Genomic DNA, 24371 nt, shown 5'->3' with positions numbered 1-24371 from the left:
AATGCCATTGATCCCATGGTCATTGGATTCACCATTTGAAAAATATGATCAAAGACATTACAGGTCATTTTCAAATTCAACAAAAAGACACTTTTTTCAAAAGGACACACAAGGAGCATCAAAAATCATTTTGACATGAGACCAAAGGCATTGGTTAGAGGACTCTTTGATGTTTCCAAAAAGTGCAAGAACTCCTTCATATGACAAAAATTGAGGGATTTACACCTTGTTGAAGTTGGCTAAATTTTGGAAAATGCATAAAATTAACATTGCTCAAAAATGCATTTTTTTCCAAATGGGGCCAAGTTTTCATGGTTCAAACATCATTTCCATGATATTATGGGCCTCCCACGACCAAGACTAAGCCCACACCATTTTTATTTCATTTTTTGCATAATTTTATCTTATTTTAAGATTAAATTAAAAAGAAAAATGAAAGGATAATGGATGGCTTAAATCTTAAGCATGACTCACCCAAGGAATCTTCATTTTTCTGCAGAGAATTGAAGAGCAAGGCAAGAGCATTGAAGAAAAGAAGACTTGGTCAATAATTCAAAGCTTTTTAATATAAAAAATTCAAGAATTCCACAAAGGCAACTAGATGCTTCTTAGCTTCAATTCTAAGCACTCAATGCTTATATATAGGCTAGCATACTTCAGTAATGAAGGGGACAAGTTCAGAAACAAAGCCTTACTCATAATACACTTGTAACCACTTGAAAAAATTTCAAAGAAAATTCAAATTCGAATTTTTAATTTCAGTCAATTTCAATACAAACTAAGCATTCAAACATCATCTCTGAGCTTCACTGAAACTATTCCAATCAATTGCAAGTCTTAAACATCACTGAATCGAGCTACACAGGTCACGATTTGTCCAAACTAAAACTGACTTATATCTCATAACACAAGCATATCTAGCACGATGTAGACATATATTTGGACTTGGTGTGGTGTGTAGATCATTTCTGGAACTTTAATTAAGTTTTAGACGCTTACACACGAAGTTACCATTTTAGGGTTCATAACCTAAAATTTAGGGCTTTCTGAAATAGGCAAAATTAGAGGTTCTAAGTGGTACCATTGAGTTCGTATGGATCAGACGAGTTGAATGGATAGGTCGCGCCAAATTTCTTTTATGTCTAACCCCTATTCGTTATTTTCCAGGTTTAAGCTTCATCTATTACAGCGCTTTTGATAAGAAAGCGCTATTAAAAGTCCTGGCGAGAGGTTGAAGATGATGAGGTGTCCTCACCTCATTGGACAGCAAGCGCGCGTTTTTTTAAACTTAACCCTTGGTTTCAGTGTTTGCAGGCGCGTCATAATTGGTGGACCCTCACAATCTGAGCCATCTGATTTCATTTATTATCCATCCAACGCATCAGAATGAGGACCTATCCCATGGACCTTATTTAATTTCCACACCTGATCAGTATCCTTTTATTTTCTATTTTTATTTTAATTTCTTTGTTAAATTAATTAAAAATAGTTTTAAAAATCCAAAAAATACACAAAAAATATTTTTAGACTTCTAAAATAATATATTATTTTCTGAAATAAAAATATTTTATTTTTCTTCATAATTTCAATATTTTGCATAATTAATTAGTATATATTTATATATTTTCTTTTTAATTATTCTAACCAATCAAAAAATCATAAAAAAAATTGTTCTTTATGTTAAATATTGTTTATATACTATAAGCTAATTTTGTACATATTTTGAATAATTTTCTCTTTAAGTTTTAATTATTTGTGTAATTATTTGCATAATTATGTTTAATTAGCTTAAATCAATTTCAAATCAATTTCCAAAAATTCCAAAAAAAATTAGTTTTGTTTTAAAATTAATTAACAAATATTTTGTACATATTTTAAACTTAATTTCTAGGTTTAAATCTATTTTCATCTTTTTTCTTCATTTTAATTTAATTAATTATGCATTAATTATAATTAAAATAAATCATAAAAAATCCAAAAACATGCCCTTTTATTTTTCTTGCAATTTAAATTCCTAGATAAATGTATAGGATGTCAAATTCATGTAAATAGGATAGTTTACATTTCCTGCACAATCGATGTAATAGCGTAGATTTACTTTCCGCACTTTACATTTCCGCATTTTAATTTCCAGCAAATATAAACTGCGTGTATGTCAAAGATAAAATTGAACCGTTAGATCACTAACTTCAAAGATAAAATATCTGAATACAAACACAATCACACTTGCACCTCTTAAGGTAAATCCCTTCTCATTCTTTTTAAAATCAAAGTCAAAATTCCATTGTTTTGAGTACAAAATCGAACCTTTTGTTTGTATCCGGTGAAAGGATAGATTTTTAAAGGAAATAGGATAAAGACCTTACAACTCAGGGTAGACCTCTTAGTTTGCTTGCTCAAATCAAAACAAACAAAATTCTCATACACTATTGTTTTTCAAAACAAAACTTTCAAAAAAGACAATACTTTGTATACATCCAAACACGGACTATTACAAAGTTAACGTTCTTTTCAAAACATCTTTCGAAAGATAAACAAACATTTTGTATACATCCAAACACGGATCATTACAAAATTCAATTTACAAAAGTATTTGAAACCACATATGAGCATTCTAAAGCAATTGAAAAGTGATCGAAAAACAAGTGAGCTAAGCAAACTTAAGAGCCCATGGATAACCATGGATACAAAGGGTGCTAACACCTTCCCTTTGTATAACCTACCCCCATACCCAGAATTTCTTAAAGGTCTTTTTTCTGTTTCTTTTATAAACCTTTCCTTAATTGGATAAAATAAAAGGTCGGTGGCGACTCTGTGAATTTTCAAAAATGCGAAAGCATTAAGCGATAAAAAAGAGTCAGTTCACGTATCTCTCCAGAACAGAGGTATGGCCCGGGATAAAAAACGGAGGTCCACAATACCACATGATCCTTCTTTCTATTTGAAGCATATTTGCTTTTTTTTCCATTATGGTTATTGATAACACTAACATGGGCTACAACAGTGTCAACCTCAAAATCTTCATGGACATGATCATCACCACCCACATAATTACTCCCATGGGTTACATCATCATTCTGCTTAAAAATTTGAGACTCTGTCTCCAACATGTCAGACAAGATGTCTGGAACATCTTTATTAATATCTTGATTTCCTAGTTTGGTTTCTTGGATTTCCTCAGCAAAAGACTATTGAAAGAGATGATGGTTTCTTATAGGTATATACATGATAGGGACATCAAGCACATTTCCACCAACAACTAAATCAGACTTGTCAAAATGTGGAATATTATGGAGAGAAATATCTAGAACATAAATCTTTTGACTAAGATTCAACAAACTAAGAAGAACACTAATATCAGCTTCACCAAACTCAACATCATATTTTTGAAAATTGAAAATTCCATAAATATGAGAGGGAACCCCAATAGGAAGAATTATGACATAAAACTAATCTTCTTTAGCTTCTTCTTCTAAAGCACTATTGGTTGTTCAAAGCTAGGAAGACCTTTAGCCTGACCATCAACCATCGCTTCAATGACAACTCCTTGCACAAGTCTCATAAAATCCATAAGCGGTAATTTAAAAGCATGAGTAAGATGTTGAAACATCCTGTTTGACATATTGGTTTTTTTGCTATCTTGATTGTTCTCATAAATTTTACCTTCTTCAATTTTGAGGTAAGTCATACATATGGTAGATTTCTCTGCAACAAAGTTCCATGTACACCTATGTTGTCCAAAATATGATCTTCAACATTCAGCTCTTCAATGGTAGCAACCATCTTCATCTTTAAAAATTTCTTTCTCTTATTTCTATCATACAATGCAACATAGTTTCTTTCTCCTATTCCCTATCTATTGCAGCTAGTTTCAAAATAAGAATCTTCACAAGAAAATACCTTGTGGGAGGAACTAGAAATATGAACAAGAATATTAGGCTTGCCATGCCAAACTTGTTGATGATGCCTTTGAGACTTCTCATTCCACTAGAGATAAATATGTTTATGATGTGATTGTCTACCATACAACTTACAATAGTACAAGGGAGTTAAGGAGACAAAATTAACGCACTGGTAATCATGTTTGACTAGATGTTGAAACATGTTACTTGGCATTTTGCAATATGCTTTCAGAAGAGGAGTAATACACATTTTCTATGAGTTTGATAGCTCGCAATCATGTATAACCTCTTTCATGTCTTTGAAGGTCAGAACCTTGTTTGCTTGATTAAATCCACCATCTTCATCATTAGTGACATTGAAGATTCTTCTTTGTTTCCTTGGAAAATTTGAGCATTTAGCTTGAATATGTCCAAAGTATTTGCATTTAAGAAATTGGATCCAGTTAATATTTGGTCTTTCATCATATTTTTTTATGCTAAACATTACACCTCTTTGAATTATGTTGCTGATAGTCTTGAACATTTGAAGAAACATTATTCCCATATCTCATATATAGTTTTCTCATGACTTTATTAAAGATCTTAGGAAGCATGAGATTTTCTTTAGAATCACATTCTACTTGGTCTTCACAATCTTCATAACTGCCTTTGGCTCTATTCATTGGAGGATTTTTAATACCATAAATAATCTTTAGTCTATGAAGTGCTTCTCCTTCATTGAAAATCTCCATCTTGAACATAATAAGAACCTTGGAACACACCCAAACAAAATAGGATGCCTGTTTTATGCCAATTGAAATTATGTTATCAAGACGACAAATGTTGGACCTAATGTCTGGATCAACGTGTAACATTGGTTTATGACTGATGACAGATTCTAGGGACAGATGTCAGACACGATGTCTGGGACATTGTATACCAAAAAATTAATTTGCAAGAAAAGTGATAAATGCAGAAAGCAAATAAATAACACAAGAGAATTGGTAATCCAATTCAGAGAAACCACACCTACGTATGGAGGGCACTCTACCCAAGAAAGAAAATTCACTATTCTTAATTAGTACAATTAGTCTTATAGGAACAACAATCCCATGTTGTTCAATGCCTCTTCCTAATCCTCACGACTTTCTATTTAGGACTCCGTATAAAAATAGTTCACTCCCAATAGTTAGAAGGAAAAATGAGCTTAGTCCGAACTCTCCCAATTCAAGGTCATTATCCTAATTCTACCCATAAAGCTTCATACTATACTCCCCCTAAATATGAGAAAATTCTCACTTTCACTCAAAAACTCTCCAAAGTGTTTAGACAATAATTTTATTGATAAGATGAACCAATCCAAAACTCCTACAAAAACTTTGTTCTCAAGCTTATTGAATTAGTTTCTAGGAACAAAGTATTAAAACTTAACTAACAATAATAAATTTATGCCTAAAGATATGAATCCATGCGCTAGAGTGTTGTACAACAATAACTCAAACAAAGACATAAAAATAGAAACCCTAACACAATGGGTCTTCAATACATGGACACCTAAAACTCTAGGTTTGAGTCTCGTTATATAACAACGCTAACTCTGGGCTTTTTCTCTATGAATAAGATCACTTCCAAAAATATAGAGGATTTGGTTTTATTTTGTTTTCCACAAAAACCTCCAAAAAGGCATGGTTTGATTTGATTTGATTCAAATAAATAAAAATCTTCATTTAAGTTGAATTGATCTCAACCAATCTTGAACAAACAAATCAAATAACTCATTGTTAAATATAGCAACCAATCACGTTGCAAAATCTCCAGAATTTTCGCTCAAAACAACAACAATCATAACCTGCCGTCAAAGGCTAGATGTTGCACACATGTTGGAACATCCGGTTTGACGCATGTTCTTTTGACATATTAAGAATATTTGAACAGATAAAATAATATATTTACTTGATATAACTTATAATTCTAACTTCTCAAGTAAAAGATTCAAAATAAATCTCTTACTAGAACTAAACCACACTTCTAAATCTTGGATTGAAGATCTTCTCATTAAGTACAAATTCATATCTTGTAAGTAAAAATAATCCCATTAAATCTCTTCATGGAATATTTGTTTAATTAAATATTCAACACAATCTTGGATAAAACCTAACCACATCTATCTTCAAAGCATATCTAATTAAATCTTTTCTTCAATGCAAATCCAAGCAAAACTTCCAACTCGAAATATTTTTAATTAATCCATATCTAAGTTAAATCTTCTTCAAACTTATGGATTAATAAAATAGTTTTATAAAATATTACTGACTAATATTTGCTAAGGGATGCAACAACAAATCTTTCAGGAATTAAACACCAACACACACAAATGCACTCACAAGTATTGGTCTGGAGACTGAGGACATATGCTGTAAAACATGCTGGAACATCTTGTTTTACATGTTTCCTCTCCATAAAATACATCTTGTACTAATTTTATTTTACCTTATGCAACCAATCAAAAGGAACAACACATGAACAAAGAAGGAATATTGATCCTATGAGTAATTAATGCATATTTCTGGCCTATTTCATTAATACTAGGGCGTGTGGGGTGTTTAACAAGCACACAAAATCTATGAAGAAATCCATAAATATCATTGTTAATGATGATAAGTATGGAGTAATCTTCTCCAAAGATGAAAATTCAGGTCTCAATAGTTAACATGACGTGCTAGATATTCAAAATAATTTGGAGAACGAGTTACATTCTGCCAAAGAAGATGGAGATTCACATGATAATTAGAATAATTCTTCTCAGAGAAAGAAACAATCATCAAGGAACATGAATAAATTTTTGTTGTTGATTGAGAATAACATGAAGACAAATGAGAAAAAGAAGAAACCTTCTATGAAGAAAAATCCAAGTTCCGACAAGAACATAATAGTAAAAAGGAAGAAGGATTTTGCTCACACTAAGGAGTAGAATGTTGAAGATGATGTTAATGACTTTGTGGAAGACTTTTGGATGAGTCTGCTTCAAAGAAAGTTAAAAAGGTGGTTGGAGTAAAAAAATGCCTAAAAATATTCTAGTTTCTTTCTCTTTTCACTTTGAAGAGAGTGTGGATAAATCGAAATTTGTTTTCCATAGAAGAATATATCCTAAAAGGGAACTTTCGTATGATGCTAAGAAATGCAATGAGATCATGCAGCTTCTCAATGATGCTCTGGTCTTGAAAACTATGATGAATATTGATTTTTTTAATCTAGTGAAACAATTCATTATTAACATGCTTTAAGAGTTTAATGATGTCGAGAGTGGTGAGTGTAAGAAGGTGCAAGTAAGGAGCCAATCCTTTTCCTTTTCTCCTGCATTTATAAATGATTACCTTGGTAAAGGAAGACTGATTACAAGTGATTGTGTCACATGTTGATAACTTTCATGGTTATTGTAGGACTCAACAAGAACATTACATTTTAGTTAATGAATAAACAACAGTGACAACAAACTTCATCTAGTTTGAGATTGAATGAGAAGAAATAGAATAAGTATGAAGTTATTGTGTAAGCTTCTTCCTTCTTATATTTCTTTTTCATTGCTTCACAAACTAGATGAACTTCAGAATTGATTCATGTTGAACAATTAATTTCAATAAAAGGTGCGCCCTGGAAATTTATAATATATCTTTTTCATTGCTCACAAGTTTATAATATCTGGTTCTGTTGTATAATGTTGTTTGAGTTTATTATATTCTATGTAGATTGTTTGTTTTACTAACCCTCCCTTAAAATACATTCATTTAAATTGACATAGATATTATAATATGAAAATTAAATTGTATTCGAAAACCAACTTATATCAATAATTGTTTTTGGCTTGCATGTGTCTCATCGTTCATTTGATGTTCTTTTACATATAGATTATGGTGTAATGACCTGGTTCCTCAGATGCATCGTTGTCTTCGATTATATTTAAATTTCATTAACTACAAGACATTTAACTACATTCGAAGACAATGATGTATCCAAGGAGTTAGACCAATAAACCACGCTATATATGTGTAAAAGTGCATGAAATGCACGACGAAATGCATGCAATAAGAAAATAATGGTTTATTTAAGTTGGTTTTTAAGAATAGTTTAAATTTTCATATTATAGACTTCTTCATCAATTTGAAAGCTTGTATTTCTTTAGTGAGGTGTATGGAAAACAAGAAATCTACATATTTTATAATAAACTCTGGGAAATTTTCACATCGGTTATATATTGTAACTATGATCAAAGCTCATTTATGATCTACATAATTTGTGCTGGTGGGTTTCGAACCTAGTACCCATGTCTAAGTATCACAACGGTTAATAAGTATAAACGTTGTGATAAGTGGTGCGCGTCATGCCCTTTAATAACGGTTTCCAGACCATGATAGAAACAACAAACTTACAACCACACCCAACTTAACAACGGTATGACCCGCACGACGGTACCCCCTTTTCCAACCGTTGTGAAAGGGGTTTTCCGTAGTAGTGATGACTATTGTCCATCTAAAGGCATGTTAATTGCGTCAAACCTTAGTGAGAAATATGCACTTGTAAACAAGATTTGTGTCACAAACTGGGTTTTTTTCGCCCATAGGTCAGGTATTACCCATAGTCTTGCTAGTTTGTTCTATCAGATATGCACTAAGGCAACTTAAATATTGTTGATTATGTCTTTGAGGAAATGGTTAAACATGCTAATTCTTTTGCGATTAAACTTTCAATTGGGTTCCCCTCTTTAATTTTTGGTATATTAGTTGGACAAAACGTGATATTATATGTTGAGGATGAAGTTGGTGTTTCTCATGGCTTGCTGAATTTCATTCACAAAGTGTTTACTGGAAAACATGTCCCTGACATTAAGTTTCATACTGTTCACGGTATTAATGAATCCGGTTTAACTACTATTGAAAATATGTTTCATGTGACACTTGTGAGAAGCCTTGTTCTCAAGGCACTTATCCATGAAGTCAAGGATATGTAGAAAATCATTGTCACATCCACAGCTAGAAAAATCTATTTTTGAAAGTCTTTTTAAAATGTTAAGCCTATCAGTTGTTGGTGTTTCTTCTTCTCATGCTACTATTCTAGATGTTAAGAAAGATGTTATGACAATGGATCAAGATGAATATATGTCATGCACTGAAGAGGAAGATGATGCTGAGGATGAACTATGAAACTTATTCAAATGATGATTCTTCTAATCAGTCCCAATGATTTGTTGTTGTTTTGCTAGTTTGGAATCCCTCATACCTTCTCATGATCTTGAAACCCTATGATTTATCTATCATCCTTTTGCTTCTTTCATAGCTAGAGAGGATGATTTAATAGATCTTAGTAGTGGTGACTATATTGGCTGGAACGTACCTTCACCGATCAGATCTATGGAAAAAATTTAGAAAGAACTTGACTTGGAGAATTACGAGGGACCTTCTTTCGAAGCTACTTCCATCTTAGTGTATTGGCCAAAACAATTGAGGTTTGATTTGAATGAGATATGATTGAACCAGGAGATATCTCATCGAATCGAAGATCAAATTGTCGAAATTTGTAGGAATTAAATGTTGATTCCATATTTCATCAGGCGGCGAGATTGTTTCGTTCCAAAACTATAATTGTTAATGCAAATCCTTGATGTAGTAAATTATGGAATAAAACCGTATATTTTTCTCCTCAAGTGATTATATTGATATAGTCGACGAAATTTGACCTTCCTTATATTAAACCTAAGATTAACCAAAAACAACTACTATTAATTAACTATAATTTTTTATTTTCTAATTTTGTCTATAAACTATTACTCCCTCTGTCTCACAATAAGTGTTCTCGTTACAATTTTTATTTGTCTCAAATTACTTTGTCATTTTAAAATACCAATGTGATATTTATTATTTATTTCCATTAACTTGCCCTTATTTATTGTATTTTAATTTATGTATCTACTCCACTATTTATTATTAATAAGATTATTTTAGTAAATAATATTCATTTTATCATTAAAATCAACACAATTAATTATTATTTTAAGAAACGTGAAAATTGCAATGAAAATACCTATTGTGAGACGGAGAGAGTAGTTTGGTGGTAAGAGTTTTATTTCTAATTTTAACAAACAAAAAGTCAAAATTTTCACAAAATAAATTATTAAATTGTAATTATAAAAGGGATGGAGTACTACATATAGTACATTCCTACGAATCCTTTAATAGCCATTTATAGTGAGTCAGTATTGATATTTTTATAACATGCCTTTCAACAACAATGACAAAAAAAAGAGAGAGGATATTTTGATCACGTTGTTCATTTTGAGCCAAGTGTTTCTCTTCATGGGCCACAGACTTTCTCTCTATCTGACTATCTGTACCCTCTACTCTCATCGGTTTACATTTCTCTTTCTAAATAATTCATAACCAAGCACATTTCTACCTCCAACAGCTAGCCAACCAACTTCTAAAATATCCAACTTCTTCACTCACACTGTTATACCAATTTCCTTCAACCAAGCTTTCCTATATATACAACACCTTACTCTTCACCCTTTAATTATAACACCAATTTCACTCTCAAAAACCTTTTTCTACTCTCTCCAACCCATAAATATGTTTCCAACTAACAACCTTTCCACTTCACAACCCACTTCCTCAAACTCTTCCACTTCCTCCAACACATCATTGCAAAATATAGAAGTCTTTCATGGGATGTCAGGTTTCCAAGAGGAGATGCGGTTAGCTGCTACTACTCCGAAGAAGCGTGCAGGAAGGAAGATATTCAAGGAGACTCGCCATCCGGTGTATAGGGGTGTAAGGAAGAGGAATTTAGATAAGTGGGTTTGTGAAATGAGGGAGCCTAACAAGAAGACTAAAATTTGGCTAGGGACTTTTCCAACGGCCGAGATGGCAGCCCGAGCCCACGACGTCGCTGCAATAGCATTGAGGGGCCGCTATGCCTGTCTCAATTTTGCAGACTCGGTGTGGAGACTACCTATTCCTGCAACATCTAATACTAAAGATATACAAAAAGCGGCTGCAGAAGCTGCTGAGGCTTTTAGACCAGACAAGAGTTTAAAGACTAATGAGATTGAAACAGTTGTAGCTATTGTTACCGGCGAGAAGTTGATTGATATGTTTTGTGTGGAAAAGGATGAGGATGAAGTGCTGAGTATGCCAGAAGAGTTGATTAATATGTTTTGTGTTGAACAGGATGAGGATGAAGTGTTATGGAGGAATATGGTGATGATGTCCCCTACACATAGCTTGGGAAATTATGAGTATGAACATTTTGACCTAGACTTTCAAGATGATGAAATATCACTGTGGAACTTTGAAATTTGATGAATTAGGTTATTTTACTTTTTCTTTTTTGTGTGGATTGTATAATTGGAAAGTTTGTACTACCGTCTTTTTCTATTAGTAGTATGGATGTTTCATGTACATAGGTTGGAATTGAAAATGATTTTGTTTTTATATTCTTATCTCAGCCCTTTTATTGAATATGAAAGATGAATATATAATATTGGAATGAAAATATAGTTGTGTGTTAATCTATATTGGAATTTGATGTGTTTGGTCAGTTATGCAATTTCCTTATGCTTCATTAAAAAGAAATGAATGAAACTTGAATGGATATTCTGAAAGGTGTCTTTCTAGCTAGCAGAAAGAGTAAAAAATAAGCCTCACAAGTAAAATGCTTTCATTACAAAAACAGTTAGGAAATACAAACTTCATTAACTTGCAATCAAAGATCGAAAAATCCCAAATGTCGAACTCATAGAATATATATATATATATATATATATATATATATATATATATATATATATATATATATATATATATATATATATATATATATATATATATATATATATATATATATATATATATTGGCTTAATTGTAACATTGATCTCCCTATTTTATTTTGTTTTTTCGATTTTGATCCCCCATTTTTAAAATCAAGATTTTGGTCCCCTTTTGAATTTTCTGTTGATAAAGAAACAAAAATAGAGATTAATTTTGCAAAAAATAGCAAAATAGGAGGACAAAAATTACACAGAAAACTTAAAAAGGAGAATAAAATAGTGGTTTTTAAAATAGAGGAATTAAAATTAAGAAAAAGACAAAATAGGAGGACTAAAGTTGCAATTTTGTATCAATTTTCATTTGATCAAAATGGTAAGGGAATTTGTTGAAGGTTTGTATCAATAATATAAGGTGAAAGTAAATTAAATTGAATTGAATGTAGTATGTTGAAATATGTCCGGATGAGTGGAATATTTAATCTCTTTTGTACCTTAAATTGGTCTTGTTATAACCAATTTCTATTATGTAAGACTACTTTCCTATATTAATTATCCTTAAGTTTGTAGGGAATAAATCTTTAGTCTTAAATTAATTTTTTAGATATACAGGACGAACCCATTTATCTTTGGGAGTGTTTGTTGGTGGTAAAAAGTTCTCTGATATGGGAACTTAGCTTTCTCCTGAGGTATTTGAGTTCTGCGTGGAACCCCCTTTTTGTCAAACACAAACCTAGGATTCCTTTCCAGCATTCGACTTCTCCTCAATTCTCCAGCCATGGTTGACTCGACTCCCTCCGTTTCTTTTTAAGTGTCATTTTAGCAAAAAGCTCTTCAACCAAGATAGTGGATTATTAAAGTTGTTTTTTCTATTATACCCTTATTTATTTTCTCTTTCCAAATAAATTCAATCATCACTCTCTTTTTTAATGACTAATTAAGGAATTTATTGAGAAAGTAAGGGTATAATTGACAAATTATAACATTAAACTATAAAAACGACACTCAAATAGAAACAAAAAATTCCTCTAAAACGACACTTAAAAAGGAACAGAGGGAGTATTTGATATGGCTTATTTATTTATTTTGAAACTATTATTATTTGCAATCAAACTCGTCTTGAACACCCTGAACCCTAATTTCCTTTCATTTACTTGAATGGAGGCAAACGCAAAAGCACCAGATCTTCAAACCAAGAGTCTCCGACACAGTTTCTTCTTCTGGTAGCATCAATTCCATTCATTCCAGATTTGTTTAGATGCATTGGCGGCGGCTTTAGTTAAACAACGCAAGATTCCCCAAAGAAGCACTAGAGATAATCGAATAAATGCACCTCTCCGTGATTCTCAAATCGCCCGCCATAGGAAACAACCTCTTGTAGGATTTTAGGGTTTTGATTAAGTTCCCAAGGCTTTTGAGCACGTCACATGATTGTTCTTCAACGATTCCATCTTCATCCTAATTTTTTGCTTGGTATTGGTTCTTTAATAGATGCTTGACTACCCTAATTTATCTCTTGCTCACAAATTCTTCTAGAAGTTTCAGTCGATACATATCGTTCTTTTCATTCTAGTGTGAGTTCAAACTGAAATGAGTAACGCTCTTCAATGTTTAGTCCACACTCCACTAGTTGCTGATTTTTTCTTACAAGATTACAACGATGATATCCACATAGACAATCCTTTAGGAATGACTGTATGTGACCATTCCTGTGGGCTTTTTTTCCTGCTATTCTCTATTTTATAATACTTTGTGTAGCACATTGACTTTACTTTTAAGGCAATTAAATTCGACATTTTAAGTTTTCTCTGATTTGCATGGTGAGTTATGATAAGGAACATATGCATGCAATTATTTGGTATATATCAAAGTTATGATATATGATTTAGAAGAAGGAGAGGATTATAGTGTATGTTGACTGTCTTATAAGTTATAACTATTGGATTAGTCCCTTACGATATGAATGTTGATTGTCTTATAACTATTGTATTATTTTATTTTGTAAATAGGTGGGTGTTTGCAAATTTCAAAAGATGAATGTAGCTCTAGAGTAGAGTAACATGAAGGTTGGAGCTAATGAAAAATGAGATCAAACACAATGCGTCTCAGGAAAACAGAACAATTGTTATATTTATTTTACACATTATTAACTATTTACGGAGATTTTTTAACCTCCGAAAACAAAATTCCTTTGGGTTAAATAGAATATCAATTTTTTTAATACATATTCTGACTTAATTTTTTAACAATTGCCTTACCGTCATGTCACATATGCAAAAACATTTTTTTTTCTCATAAAATTTAACTGAAATGGCAAACTAGACTAACAGAACCATTTTTAAGAGACTAATATCTAATATTTCTTAGATAAGATATTAAAATAAAACTTAAAATTAAGTTATCTGGCTTCTTGAGGATATGAATGAAAGTATTTAGATGGTTGGATTTTTGTAGTGTCTTAGCAAATAATAACTTATCTATATAAATCACTTTATCAATTTTAATATCAAATGGTAGACAAATTCATTAATGCATACCTTTCAATTGGTTAGCTTAGCTGGGATTTGTTTTATTTTGAGATGCAAAATCAATGTAATTTTAAAATTATTCGAGAATAAAGAAGAAATAATTGTTGATATGGTAAATTTGGTATCTTGGACAATGATTAAATCATAGAAAAAACTAATAATTTCAATCTTTGAAATCCACAACCACTAATTTTTTTAATGCTAAAATGATGTTTGTATATGACTTTGGATCATATTGTAATTTTTAAAATACAACTTGTGTTTTGATTGCTTTTTGTGTAATATTTTTATTTTGTATTTTAGTTAAAAAAAACTAAAGTGATGTAGCATAGTATTCTAATTTTTGATAAGATGCCTTAAAGAGGAAAAAAAGAGATATTTTGATAACATTATTCGTTTTGAGCAATGTGTCACATTACTACACACAAGCACACTTTCTTTCTCTGCCTTTACTCTCTTTTCTCATCAGTTTCCTTTTCTCTTTCCAAATATATTATAACCAATCACAAACCCTTCAACTTGCCAACTTGATCATTCACACAAAACACACACACTCACACTCACACTCTCCTTGTTACCTTACCTCTTTCCTTCAACCATGTTTGCCTATATATAGAACACACCTTACTCTTCTCTCTCTTAAAACTAACTCTCTCCAATTCCTATATTCACTCTCTTCAACACTTTGAAATGTTTTATACTAGTGACCCCATTTTATCATCAACTTCATCTTCCTACAACACATCATCGCCAGAATGGGAGATGCAGTTAGCAGCGAGTTGCCCGAAGAAGCGAGCAGGAAGGAAGATATTCAAGGAAACTCGCCACCCGGTGTATAGGGGCGTGAGGAAGAGGAACTTAGATAAATGGGTGTGCGAAATGAGAGAGCCCAACAAGAAGACTAGAATTTGGCTAGGAACTTTTCCAACGGCCGAGATGGCAGCCCGAGCCCACGATGTTGCCGCGATGGCATTGAGAGGCCGCTACGCCTGTCTCAATTTTGCAGACTCGGTGTGGCGACTCCCTATTCCTGAAACCTCTGATACAAAAGATATACAAAAAGCGGCAACTGAAGCTGCCGAGGCTTTCAGACCAGACAAAACTTTAGTGACTAAGAACTTTGACATCGTTGTACCGGTCATCATTGTACCAGACTTTGACATCGTTGTACCGGACTTTGACATCGTTGTACCGGTTATCATTGTACCGGTCATCGCGACAGAGAAGTTGAATATGTTTTGTATAGAAGAGGAAGAAGAAGAAGGAGTGGTGAACATGCCAGATATGTGGAGGAATATGGCTCTAATGTCCCCTACACATAGTTTTGGGGATCATGAGTATGAACATATTGATGAACAAGATTTTCAAGATGATGATGAGGTATCACTATGGAACTTTAAAATTTGATTTATCTTTATTTTTGGATTTTAGAATAGAAAATGTCTATATTATTACACTACAACCTTTTTTATTAATATCATTTTTTTTTTGTTGCTTTTATGTGAAGTAATCACTAATCAGCATAAAGTGCTTCTCATGATCTGTTTTATTTTATATGAAAGAAGAATTTAATTTTGGAATTTCAACTTTTAACATAGAAAATAAAATCTATTGTCTTATTCTTGTCTTCTCTTTTGTAGGATTTTAAAAAACCTGTTACAGTGATTTGGGCTGTGACTGCAATTGGAGTTCTTTGGTCAAATTTTGCAGTAATATCAAGGATCATGATCGTTACCATGACTGCAAACACGCCGATGTTTGTTTTCATTTTGGTAAGGAATTGTATAAAGCATGTTTTAAATCATATATCCGACCGCATTAGGAACCGTGTATACAGTTCTGAATATTTTTTTCAAGTATTTTCATTAAAATTCAAAATTTCAAAGCCTTAAAACTTAATTTACTTCTGAAGTGATGAAAAATCTTAATTTTTTCAAACATGTTATCATAAAAAAATGCACGTCACTGCAAATGCAATTATCACAATTGCTACCATCTGCAATCACAACTGCATCCGCAACCGAAACTACAATTTAAAACCATGGTATAAAGAATAATGAGTGAAACTTGAATCGTCACTCTGAATTTACTACATGACCAGAAGCTACTCATTAGTAAACTCAGCAATTTCCTCATGCTTTTGATTTGGAAGGAAATCAAAACAAATAAGAATTGCAAGAAAAAAAAGAAGAAAAAAACAGTTAACTTATTAGTAGTTAATTATATATATACTTAAATCTGTTAATATATACTTATCAATAAAGAGAAGCAAACGCGCAATTGATCTCTAAACGTGTGTGGCTGTAAAAGAGGAAAATGTTAAATCATTCATGTATCGCTTTCAAGCTTAATTAAGTAATGGAAAATGACAAAGGAAACTAAAGAGTCAACTCAATTTTGTGTAATATAAAAAATTGGAGTTAGTTTCCTCATACCTACTCTAAGGTATGATTGGTCGACAAAAGAAATTAATTTCAAATATTAATGTGAAAAAAATACTTCAAAAAATACTCAAATATTGTACTCAAATCCATTTCATATATAAGTTTCATAATATTTTTTCAAAAAGAGTGGAAGGAGAGTTGTCAATTAAGAAATTTTGTTTTTCTTTAAGAAATCTTATTTTTTCGATTATGTTTTTGTTTTTATTTTCAAGAAAGGAGATTGTCTATTAAAGATGAGAAAAATATTTTTTTTAACTACTCAATTCATTGCAATAAAATTTATAGATGGATAAGAGCTCATTACAAGTAAATTGAGATTTGACATAATTTCTCTCGTTTTCATCGTAGTTTTTTATGAAATATATATGTTGGCTTCTTCCTTTTTTTAAATTCATCGAAGGAGTTCGTGTCGTTTTAATATTATGCAAGGCAAACTCTTTTTGTGGTCTTTAGAAACTTTATTGTTTCCTTTAGTTTTGAGGACATGTTGGATTTATGTGACATTTCTTTTCACATTGGAGACATGCTAGAATAAAGGATGACCTTTGTTCATTTTTATGTTGAAATTTTTAAAGTACTTTTTTTTGCCTTAGGAATATTTTGAATTCGGGGAACAGAAGATTCATGTCTTCATCACTTTCTAATTCTTTGACCTTATCAGCTACTAGTACAAATCATTTTTTTTCTTATCATCTTCTTCGCTTTCAGCAATATGTTTTATATCAATTTCATTTTCTTGCAATTTAGCAAACAAAAAAGCTAAATTCGTAGAAGACAAGTCTTTAGATTCAAAAATCATAGTGACTTTAGGTTTCACCTACAGCTAAAGCATCTTTGGATTTCAATAATTAAATCTACATTTTAAAAAAATTTTACTTCAAATTCTTAAGTGATTTACTATATCCTTATCATGGATATTTTCTTCGGTTTTTATTCAAAATAATTCATATTCATGGATTAATGTGTTCATCCTAACCATTTTTTACCTTGTTTTTACCTTCATAGGTAACTTTAAGGTGCCCGCATTTCTTTACGAGTGTTATAGTGTGTGATACACATAAAAGTTCATCAATACTAAAAGTGGTAGTGGTAATGGTTTTATCTATCAAATTGTATTGCATTTTTTCTTTATCTTCTTTGGCTATAAATTTCTAGGTTTGTTTTTCGCACATCATTAACTTGATATGTGGGAACAAAATGATCATTTTTTACAACGTCCCAAATATCACAATTCACCCCTTCATTAAAAAAAATTCTGTTTCCCATAAGCATATCCTTGACCATTGAAAAGATTGAGCTTAGTTTAATGAATTGTTTGAAGTCATCTTTTCTCTTGAGACAATATTTAGTCTCCGAAAAAGATTCAAGCTCAAATACCACATGATTACCAAGTGGCTTCAAACATAAGAGAGTGTGAGAATTGTGATATAAATATTTTTAAAATTTTGATTAAATAAAAATGATTTTTTGAGAAGTTTTTAAAAGACAGTTAGATGAAGAAGAAGAAGAAGATAATTGATAATAGGGGATGGGAAAATTAAGAGTAAAGGTATTAAGAAAAACACCCAAAATTTATCCTATTTCAACCTGATACAACTAAGAGCTCCACTAACAATTGAGATATTATCTTATGTCTAGCTCTGAAGGATAACACCTTCAAGTTTCCAATAACAGATGAGATTTTATTACAGGTTCTGTCCACGGTATCTTACACAAAGCTTTTATCTCACTTTCAACTTACAACCTTTATATTATATCAGTTCAAGATACATAACTCTCTTGGTTTTACAATTACATATCTAAAGTTACAATACCAAATTACACAAGTTACTATTTAAGAAGCTACTCCCTTAGAACTAAAACTATACGAAGGCCTCTTTTTGTAATAAAAAAAAATAGGAAAATAAGGAAAATTTGGTAAATCCAGTTCGAGCCATATTCAATTATCCTATGATAATTTTCATGGCACGAAAAATACCAGAGTGGATGAACGCTCAAAATTCAATGAAGTTGCCACCAAAGTTTATTATTACAAGGGAAAACATCGATAAAACCCTAAAATAACAAAAATATGATCATCGCAACCAAATTCAAGTTCAGGAATCGGTTATGCGCGGAAAAGATATTAGCACCTCACACATCCATTGTACTTAACAGGAACTGTCTAGTTAATTGTGTGAATAAGAGTGTTAGCTTAAGGTATTTGATTTCTCCTAATTATTGTGATTATTTACAAAAAGAAATAAAGGGGGAAATTAGGTTTTTTATTAGGGTGTTTGACGAGACGTTGAATCTCGCTCCTACGTATCTCTAGGTACGATGGGGAACCCAAAGCTACGTAGTTATGGGTAGCAAATGTTTGTTTGTTGGAGATTTTAGCAAAAGATGTTTATGTCGCATTCGAGTAGAAAATATTGCTTGCTACCCAAACATGGGAGTAGGGAACGTTGTGTGTCCATCGCGTTGGAATGGCTAAAACATGATCCGGATTCTCATAGATTATGTTTTGATCGCATTCGAGCGAACAACGTTGCTAGCTACTTGCACATGAGAGGATTGAAGGGTTAGTTTGTGCATTGCATTGGAATGGATAGAATATCATTTGATTATGAAAAGTTTTTGACGTGTAGAGGCGAGAGAAGTAGGTTTGATTGGTTGAAGTTGTTTTTAGGTGGAAGACAAATAATCGGTTCGAGCAAAGTGTACACCTTGCTTTCAATTATTCAAAAATAATAGGAGTACACCCAATTTTCCTTTTTCAATCCAATTATTTATTAAAATCATGTTTGTGGAAGACGAGTATCAAACTAGAATGAAGTGTGCGCTTCGCGTTTGACTACTAGAGAATCAAGAGGATGAATATCCGTTTGTTCTTTTTTAATTCAAGTTTGATTATGTATTTTTGGCAAAAGACGAATAATCGGTTGAAACAAAGTGTGCACTTTGCGTCCGATTACTCGAGGTTCAAAAGGATGTACATCCAATTGTCCTTTTTAATCAGATTTTTTTTATTAAGAAAAAGTTCTAGCGGAAGTCGAATAATCAGTTTGAACAAAGTTTACGCCTGGGGTCCGATTATTCAAGGGTTAAGAGAATGTGCATCCAATTGTCCTTTTTAATTCGATTTTTATTGAGAAAAGTGGTTTGAAGTCGATTAAATTTTGATAGAGATGTTTATTTAATTGTAAAAAATAACTAAATTTTATATTGAAAATAAAATAGAGTTTGTGACAATTTTAATACTCATAATAATAATAATTAATCAAATTAATAATCAAACCATTAATTAAAACAATCAATGAAAATTAAAGATTAGGAGATGGGTGCAGAAATAAAAAACCGGTGAGGCCTTAGTAAATAAGAGATTAAAAAAACTAAGCCCAAGAAGCAAAGCCCAACTAACAAAATGAAAACAAAAAACAAGATAAAAAGACTACAACGCCCCTGACCGTATGATTAAGATCAGACGCTCCAGATTTGTTATCTAAATCACACGTTCCACACCACATGATTAAGATCATAGAATGAAAGCTTGATTTGTTTGAGAGTGTACCTTCGGCATAGTGTTATTCTTTGGATTGATGTGTTGTAGGATCTCTTCTATCCTAAACAGCCTTTTAGCCAGGAATTATGAGTTATGTTGTTGCATAATGTTCTACACACTTTCGCCGAGTTAGTAGCTCATTGAATCTTGGATTTGGCCTATGATAGCTCAAGGTCATGGAGAGTTTCTGTAATACCCACATATAATATGCATCTAGATTAATATTACACATAATGTTAATTGGTATGGACACAACATATGTGCCTAACGGCATCATTCATATATACATGTCCAAAAATATAATATACATCATATGGCACTTGATATACAAGAGTTTCTAATAAAAAACGATGATATACACAAAGTATACATATGAATAGTGGAAATAACTATAAAACATAATAAAATCTCCAAACTTCTTCATACAACCTTGCTATTTCCTTTGACCTGCTCAAAATTACCTGAAATTTAACAATATAATAGGGTGAGATAATAATCTCATTGGGCTCTCCTATCTTATGGGTCCACTTGAATCTAATGGAACCATTAAACGATATTTTAACTTTAGTCGTTCAACTTTGTCCTACTTGTGTACACTTATAGAATAGCACAAGGACTTAAGTATCTAAGGAGTTTTTGCCTTGTATGGAAACATGTAAACTTGATTCCACATAACTCAATAAATTACTACCATAGACTGCAAAAACAAAGTATATTTCCCCGACTAATCCTACATCTAGGACTATGGACACGGGTCACGGATCTTTGTCACGTCAGACAACTTTACCCGGCCTATCCTACATCTAAAAAAAGGGGACACAGATCACAGATGTCCCTACAATGATTCATCTTTCCACTATGAATTTTGCTCCTCCATAAGACTAGAACTCATTTTAAGGACCATTCCTCGTATAGGACTGTAACCCACTTTGAGGTTCACTCCTCGTATGAGATTCTAACTCACTTTGAGGTTCACTCCTTGTATGGAACTCTAACCCACTTTGAGGTTTCAAATCAATAGTTCATATATCCTAATAACTACTTTACATAAGATTTGAACTCGGGATAAGCACGGAAAGAGGTTCTTTCTGAATACGTGATTATTCTCAACAATGACTACGTGATTATACTCATCAATCACATTATCATACTATGTTTCTATATAAATCCCATTAATTCTTAACTAGATTATCGTTCACCAGCCATGCTATTTGGGAATTTCCTAAGATAGAATGATTCATCTCAAGCGGCTACTCGCTCATGAGTACACATTGAGGTACCTTTCACAATTGAGCATCACAGCCTGATTTATTCATCATAACCAAAGTTCATCTTTCTATACATTATAACCTAACTAATATCATAGGGTTAAACTAATTCATTATTATAAATTTGATCAATTATCGTTCATTTTAATTCATTACGTTTGCATTATCTATGGAACATGGCACACATAAGTAAAGGAAATTACAATCCATTCACAAAGAGCAAACATGAAAATTATTATCATCAAGCACCATCATGAGATAAAGCTTTAAACAAACTTTCTAAAGCATTTGACAGTGTATGATTTCAAGTTACGAAAGTCAAGATACGTTATTTTCAATACTACTTAATGTTCAAATTAGTAGTCTCGCCTAGCCACGGCCAAGCGAGGTCCAAGTGAGCCAAGTCAAAATCCCAAATCAGCAGTCTCACTTTGTGTGCCATTTGTGGCTAAGCGGGCCTTTGTTTTCAAGAGTGGCATAAACCCATTTTTAAACCATCTTCTTCAACCTTTAAAAACTATCATTCATGTGCAATCATGGTCTAACATATCCAAGCATCTCTAACCACGTATTCCTCAGCATACAATGATATAAGGACAACTATGTTTTTATCATTTCCTAACCTCATAAACTTCTAACCATGACAACACAATTCATGTAATCACCATTTACCAACATCAAGAAACGACAACAACAACATAGTTTCATCATATGATTTCACAACATGAACATAACACCAATACAACCACAACATAACAACTATACGAATTCAACACAACATATCATCATGGATTATCAACAATAACACAAGACATATTAAGAATCATATCTCAATCATCAATTCCATAACATATCAAGTATTCACAAACCCTAATTCCCGAATTTTCAAGAGAATTTCCCTCAAAGCTACAACTAAAATAGAACCCTCCTCTAATAATGAAAGAGTATGATGAAGTAGTGATGAGATGAAGAAAAATCTTCTTCCTTTTCTTTGATCCAAGCACTTGTTCTTCTTCATCTCTTCAAGTTCTCTTTCTCTTTTTCTCTTAATAAAAAAATGCAAAAATGAATGGAAATGAGAGAGTGAAAATGATATGTATAATGGTGTTTTGTCCTTTAGTGGATAAAATGACCAACTTGCCCTTGCCATTCTCTCATATTCTAAAAAATGTCATTCATCAGAATTACCAAATTATCCTCTCTTACTAATTAGTAAGAATTAAGATAATTGATAAAGAATTTAGTCACTTCTTAGCTCACTAATTACTCAATTTGTCTCACTTGATAGAGAAGTGAGCATTTAAGAGTATATGGGATGTTACAGTTTCATGTCCAAGAATCACATGTAAAGATGGAGTTCTATGCAAAAAACTTCCTTAATGAAATTGTTGCATAGATCCGAACAAAGGAGTATGAAATACTCCTTGAACGATTCTTGGTTGAATGGAATATTCTAGTGAAGGATTGGATGAAGATTTTACCAAGACTAGGTTGACCACTGTTTGAGGAAGATGATGTGGATCTTTGGAGGTTTCAGTAGTAATGGTAGCAATCTTCCGTTGAATGGCGGAGCGAGTGGCTTGGGATGCCACCATATAATTGATGAATCCGAGAAAAGATCTGATGGAAAGGAATTTGAGATTCTAGGAAGAAGATCAAGATGCAGAAATTTGTATTTCCAATAAAGGAGATCTGAACTTCTAATGGAGGAGATCTGAACTTCTAACACAATTTGATGGAAAAGTGATGTAAGAGTGGGAATGAATTTGAATACCTGAGAATATGGTATTTTCCATCTTAAATAGCGGGGGTATGATTTGAAACAGAATGCATGGGGTGTAACGTGACTTGTGTGCGGCCAATCGTCTGATTGATTTGGATGGCCAACAGTACTCTTCAAGGCGGAATTGCCTATCTCATGGAGAATGGAGATCAACTTGTTCTTCGTGCGTGTTACCCTTCCTTTATCATTAGGCCTTTCGTCTTAGGTCTTATGAATGACTCAAAACATAAATAAACAAATAATTATTATTTTACACAGTGTGATTTCAATTAGCACACCTAATTTGAGACTGCGGAAATAAAATTATAACATATTTATAAAATGAATGTTCATGTTTTTCGCAATCTTTTATGTTTTGACATTTCTAAAAATTTGGTTAATTTCATTATTTCTTCCTTAAGAAACAGCCCTTATGAGTACTTTTTAAAATGATTAATATTTATAACATAGTAATAATTTTAAAAATCGTTTTGTTTTAAATATTTATTTTAAAACTTATGTTTTGTCAGGTTTAAGTTCCCTTCCTATGTGGAGAAAATCCTAAATATGAATAGCCTATTTATCTCACTTATTTAAGTGGAGAGTGTCAATTTAGGATCAAGAGAGATAAAGAGAAAATAAGGATTCAAAAGAGAGAAAAGAGGAGAGAAACTCATTCCCGTTTTTCTGCATCAGTCTCACTAAATCGACAATCCCCGATTTGTTCATCATTGGATCGAGCTGAAATTTTGTGATCATGTTTGCAACTCATGTTTTTAACTTTTTTACCATTCCGAATTTGAAAACAAGGTCTGAGCTGAGAGATATGTGTCTCGCATTGGAGCTGCAGATTTGGGTTATTTTTCAGCTTTTTGATTCTTATTTGTAAGTTAGTTTTCCTTTGTGATTTGCGGTTGTTAGAACTTGTTTGTGAATCACTTTAAGACTTTCTTGTAACTTCAATTAATTATAGTGGAGCTATTTAGTTGGTCTGGATGAGTAGTGATTTTTACTCTCATATCAAAGGGTTTTCCACGTTAAAAATATCAGTGTTCTTTTGTGCGTTTATTTGTTTTAATTGTCGTCTTATATTTATTGTTAATCCTCAAGGTTCCTACAAATGTGGA

General features: G+C 32.1%; 2 protein-coding genes across 2 annotated transcripts; both read left to right on the top strand.

Moving 5' to 3' along the window:
* Positions 1-10134: 10134 nt before the first annotated feature.
* On the top strand, positions 10135-11415 carry LOC131638806 (dehydration-responsive element-binding protein 1E-like). The gene has a single exon (XM_058909354.1). It carries the CDS (start codon positions 10502-10504, stop codon positions 11231-11233), a length of 732 nt encoding a protein of 243 aa, XP_058765337.1. The 5' UTR covers positions 10135-10501; the 3' UTR covers positions 11234-11415.
* A 3230-nt stretch (positions 11416-14645) lies between these two features.
* On the top strand, positions 14646-20800 carry LOC131638807 (dehydration-responsive element-binding protein 1A-like). Its single transcript, XM_058909355.1, has 3 exons — positions 14646-15606; positions 15867-15998; positions 17676-20800. The coding sequence occupies exons 1-3, from the start codon at positions 14917-14919 to the stop codon at positions 17823-17825; spliced, it is 972 nt and encodes a 323-aa protein (XP_058765338.1). The 5' UTR covers positions 14646-14916; the 3' UTR covers positions 17826-20800.
* The last annotated feature ends 3571 nt before the right edge of the window (positions 20801-24371 follow it).

This window comes from Vicia villosa, unplaced genomic scaffold (assembly GCF_029867415.1).
Source record: "Vicia villosa cultivar HV-30 ecotype Madison, WI unplaced genomic scaffold, Vvil1.0 ctg.002430F_1_1, whole genome shotgun sequence".
In the NCBI taxonomy this organism is placed as follows: Eukaryota; Viridiplantae; Streptophyta; class Magnoliopsida; order Fabales; family Fabaceae; genus Vicia; species Vicia villosa.
This window is presented reverse-complemented; position numbering and strand designations above follow the sequence as displayed.

What these genes read in the sequence shown, in the direction of transcription:
- LOC131638806 (XM_058909354.1), top strand. Translation starts at nt 10,502, where the DNA reads ATGTTTCCAACTAACAACCTTTCCACTTCACAACCCACTTCCTCAAAC.
- LOC131638807 (XM_058909355.1), top strand. Translation starts at nt 14,917, where the DNA reads ATGTTTTATACTAGTGACCCCATTTTATCATCAACTTCATCTTCCTAC. An exon ending in ATTTTCAAGATGATGATGAG is followed by an intron (nt 15,607 to 15,866) that starts GTATCACTATGG and finishes TCTCTTTTGTAG; the next exon opens with GATTTTAAAAAACCTGTTAC. An exon ending in CGATGTTTGTTTTCATTTTG is followed by an intron (nt 15,999 to 17,675) that starts GTAAGGAATTGT and finishes TTACCTTCATAG; the next exon opens with GTAACTTTAAGGTGCCCGCA.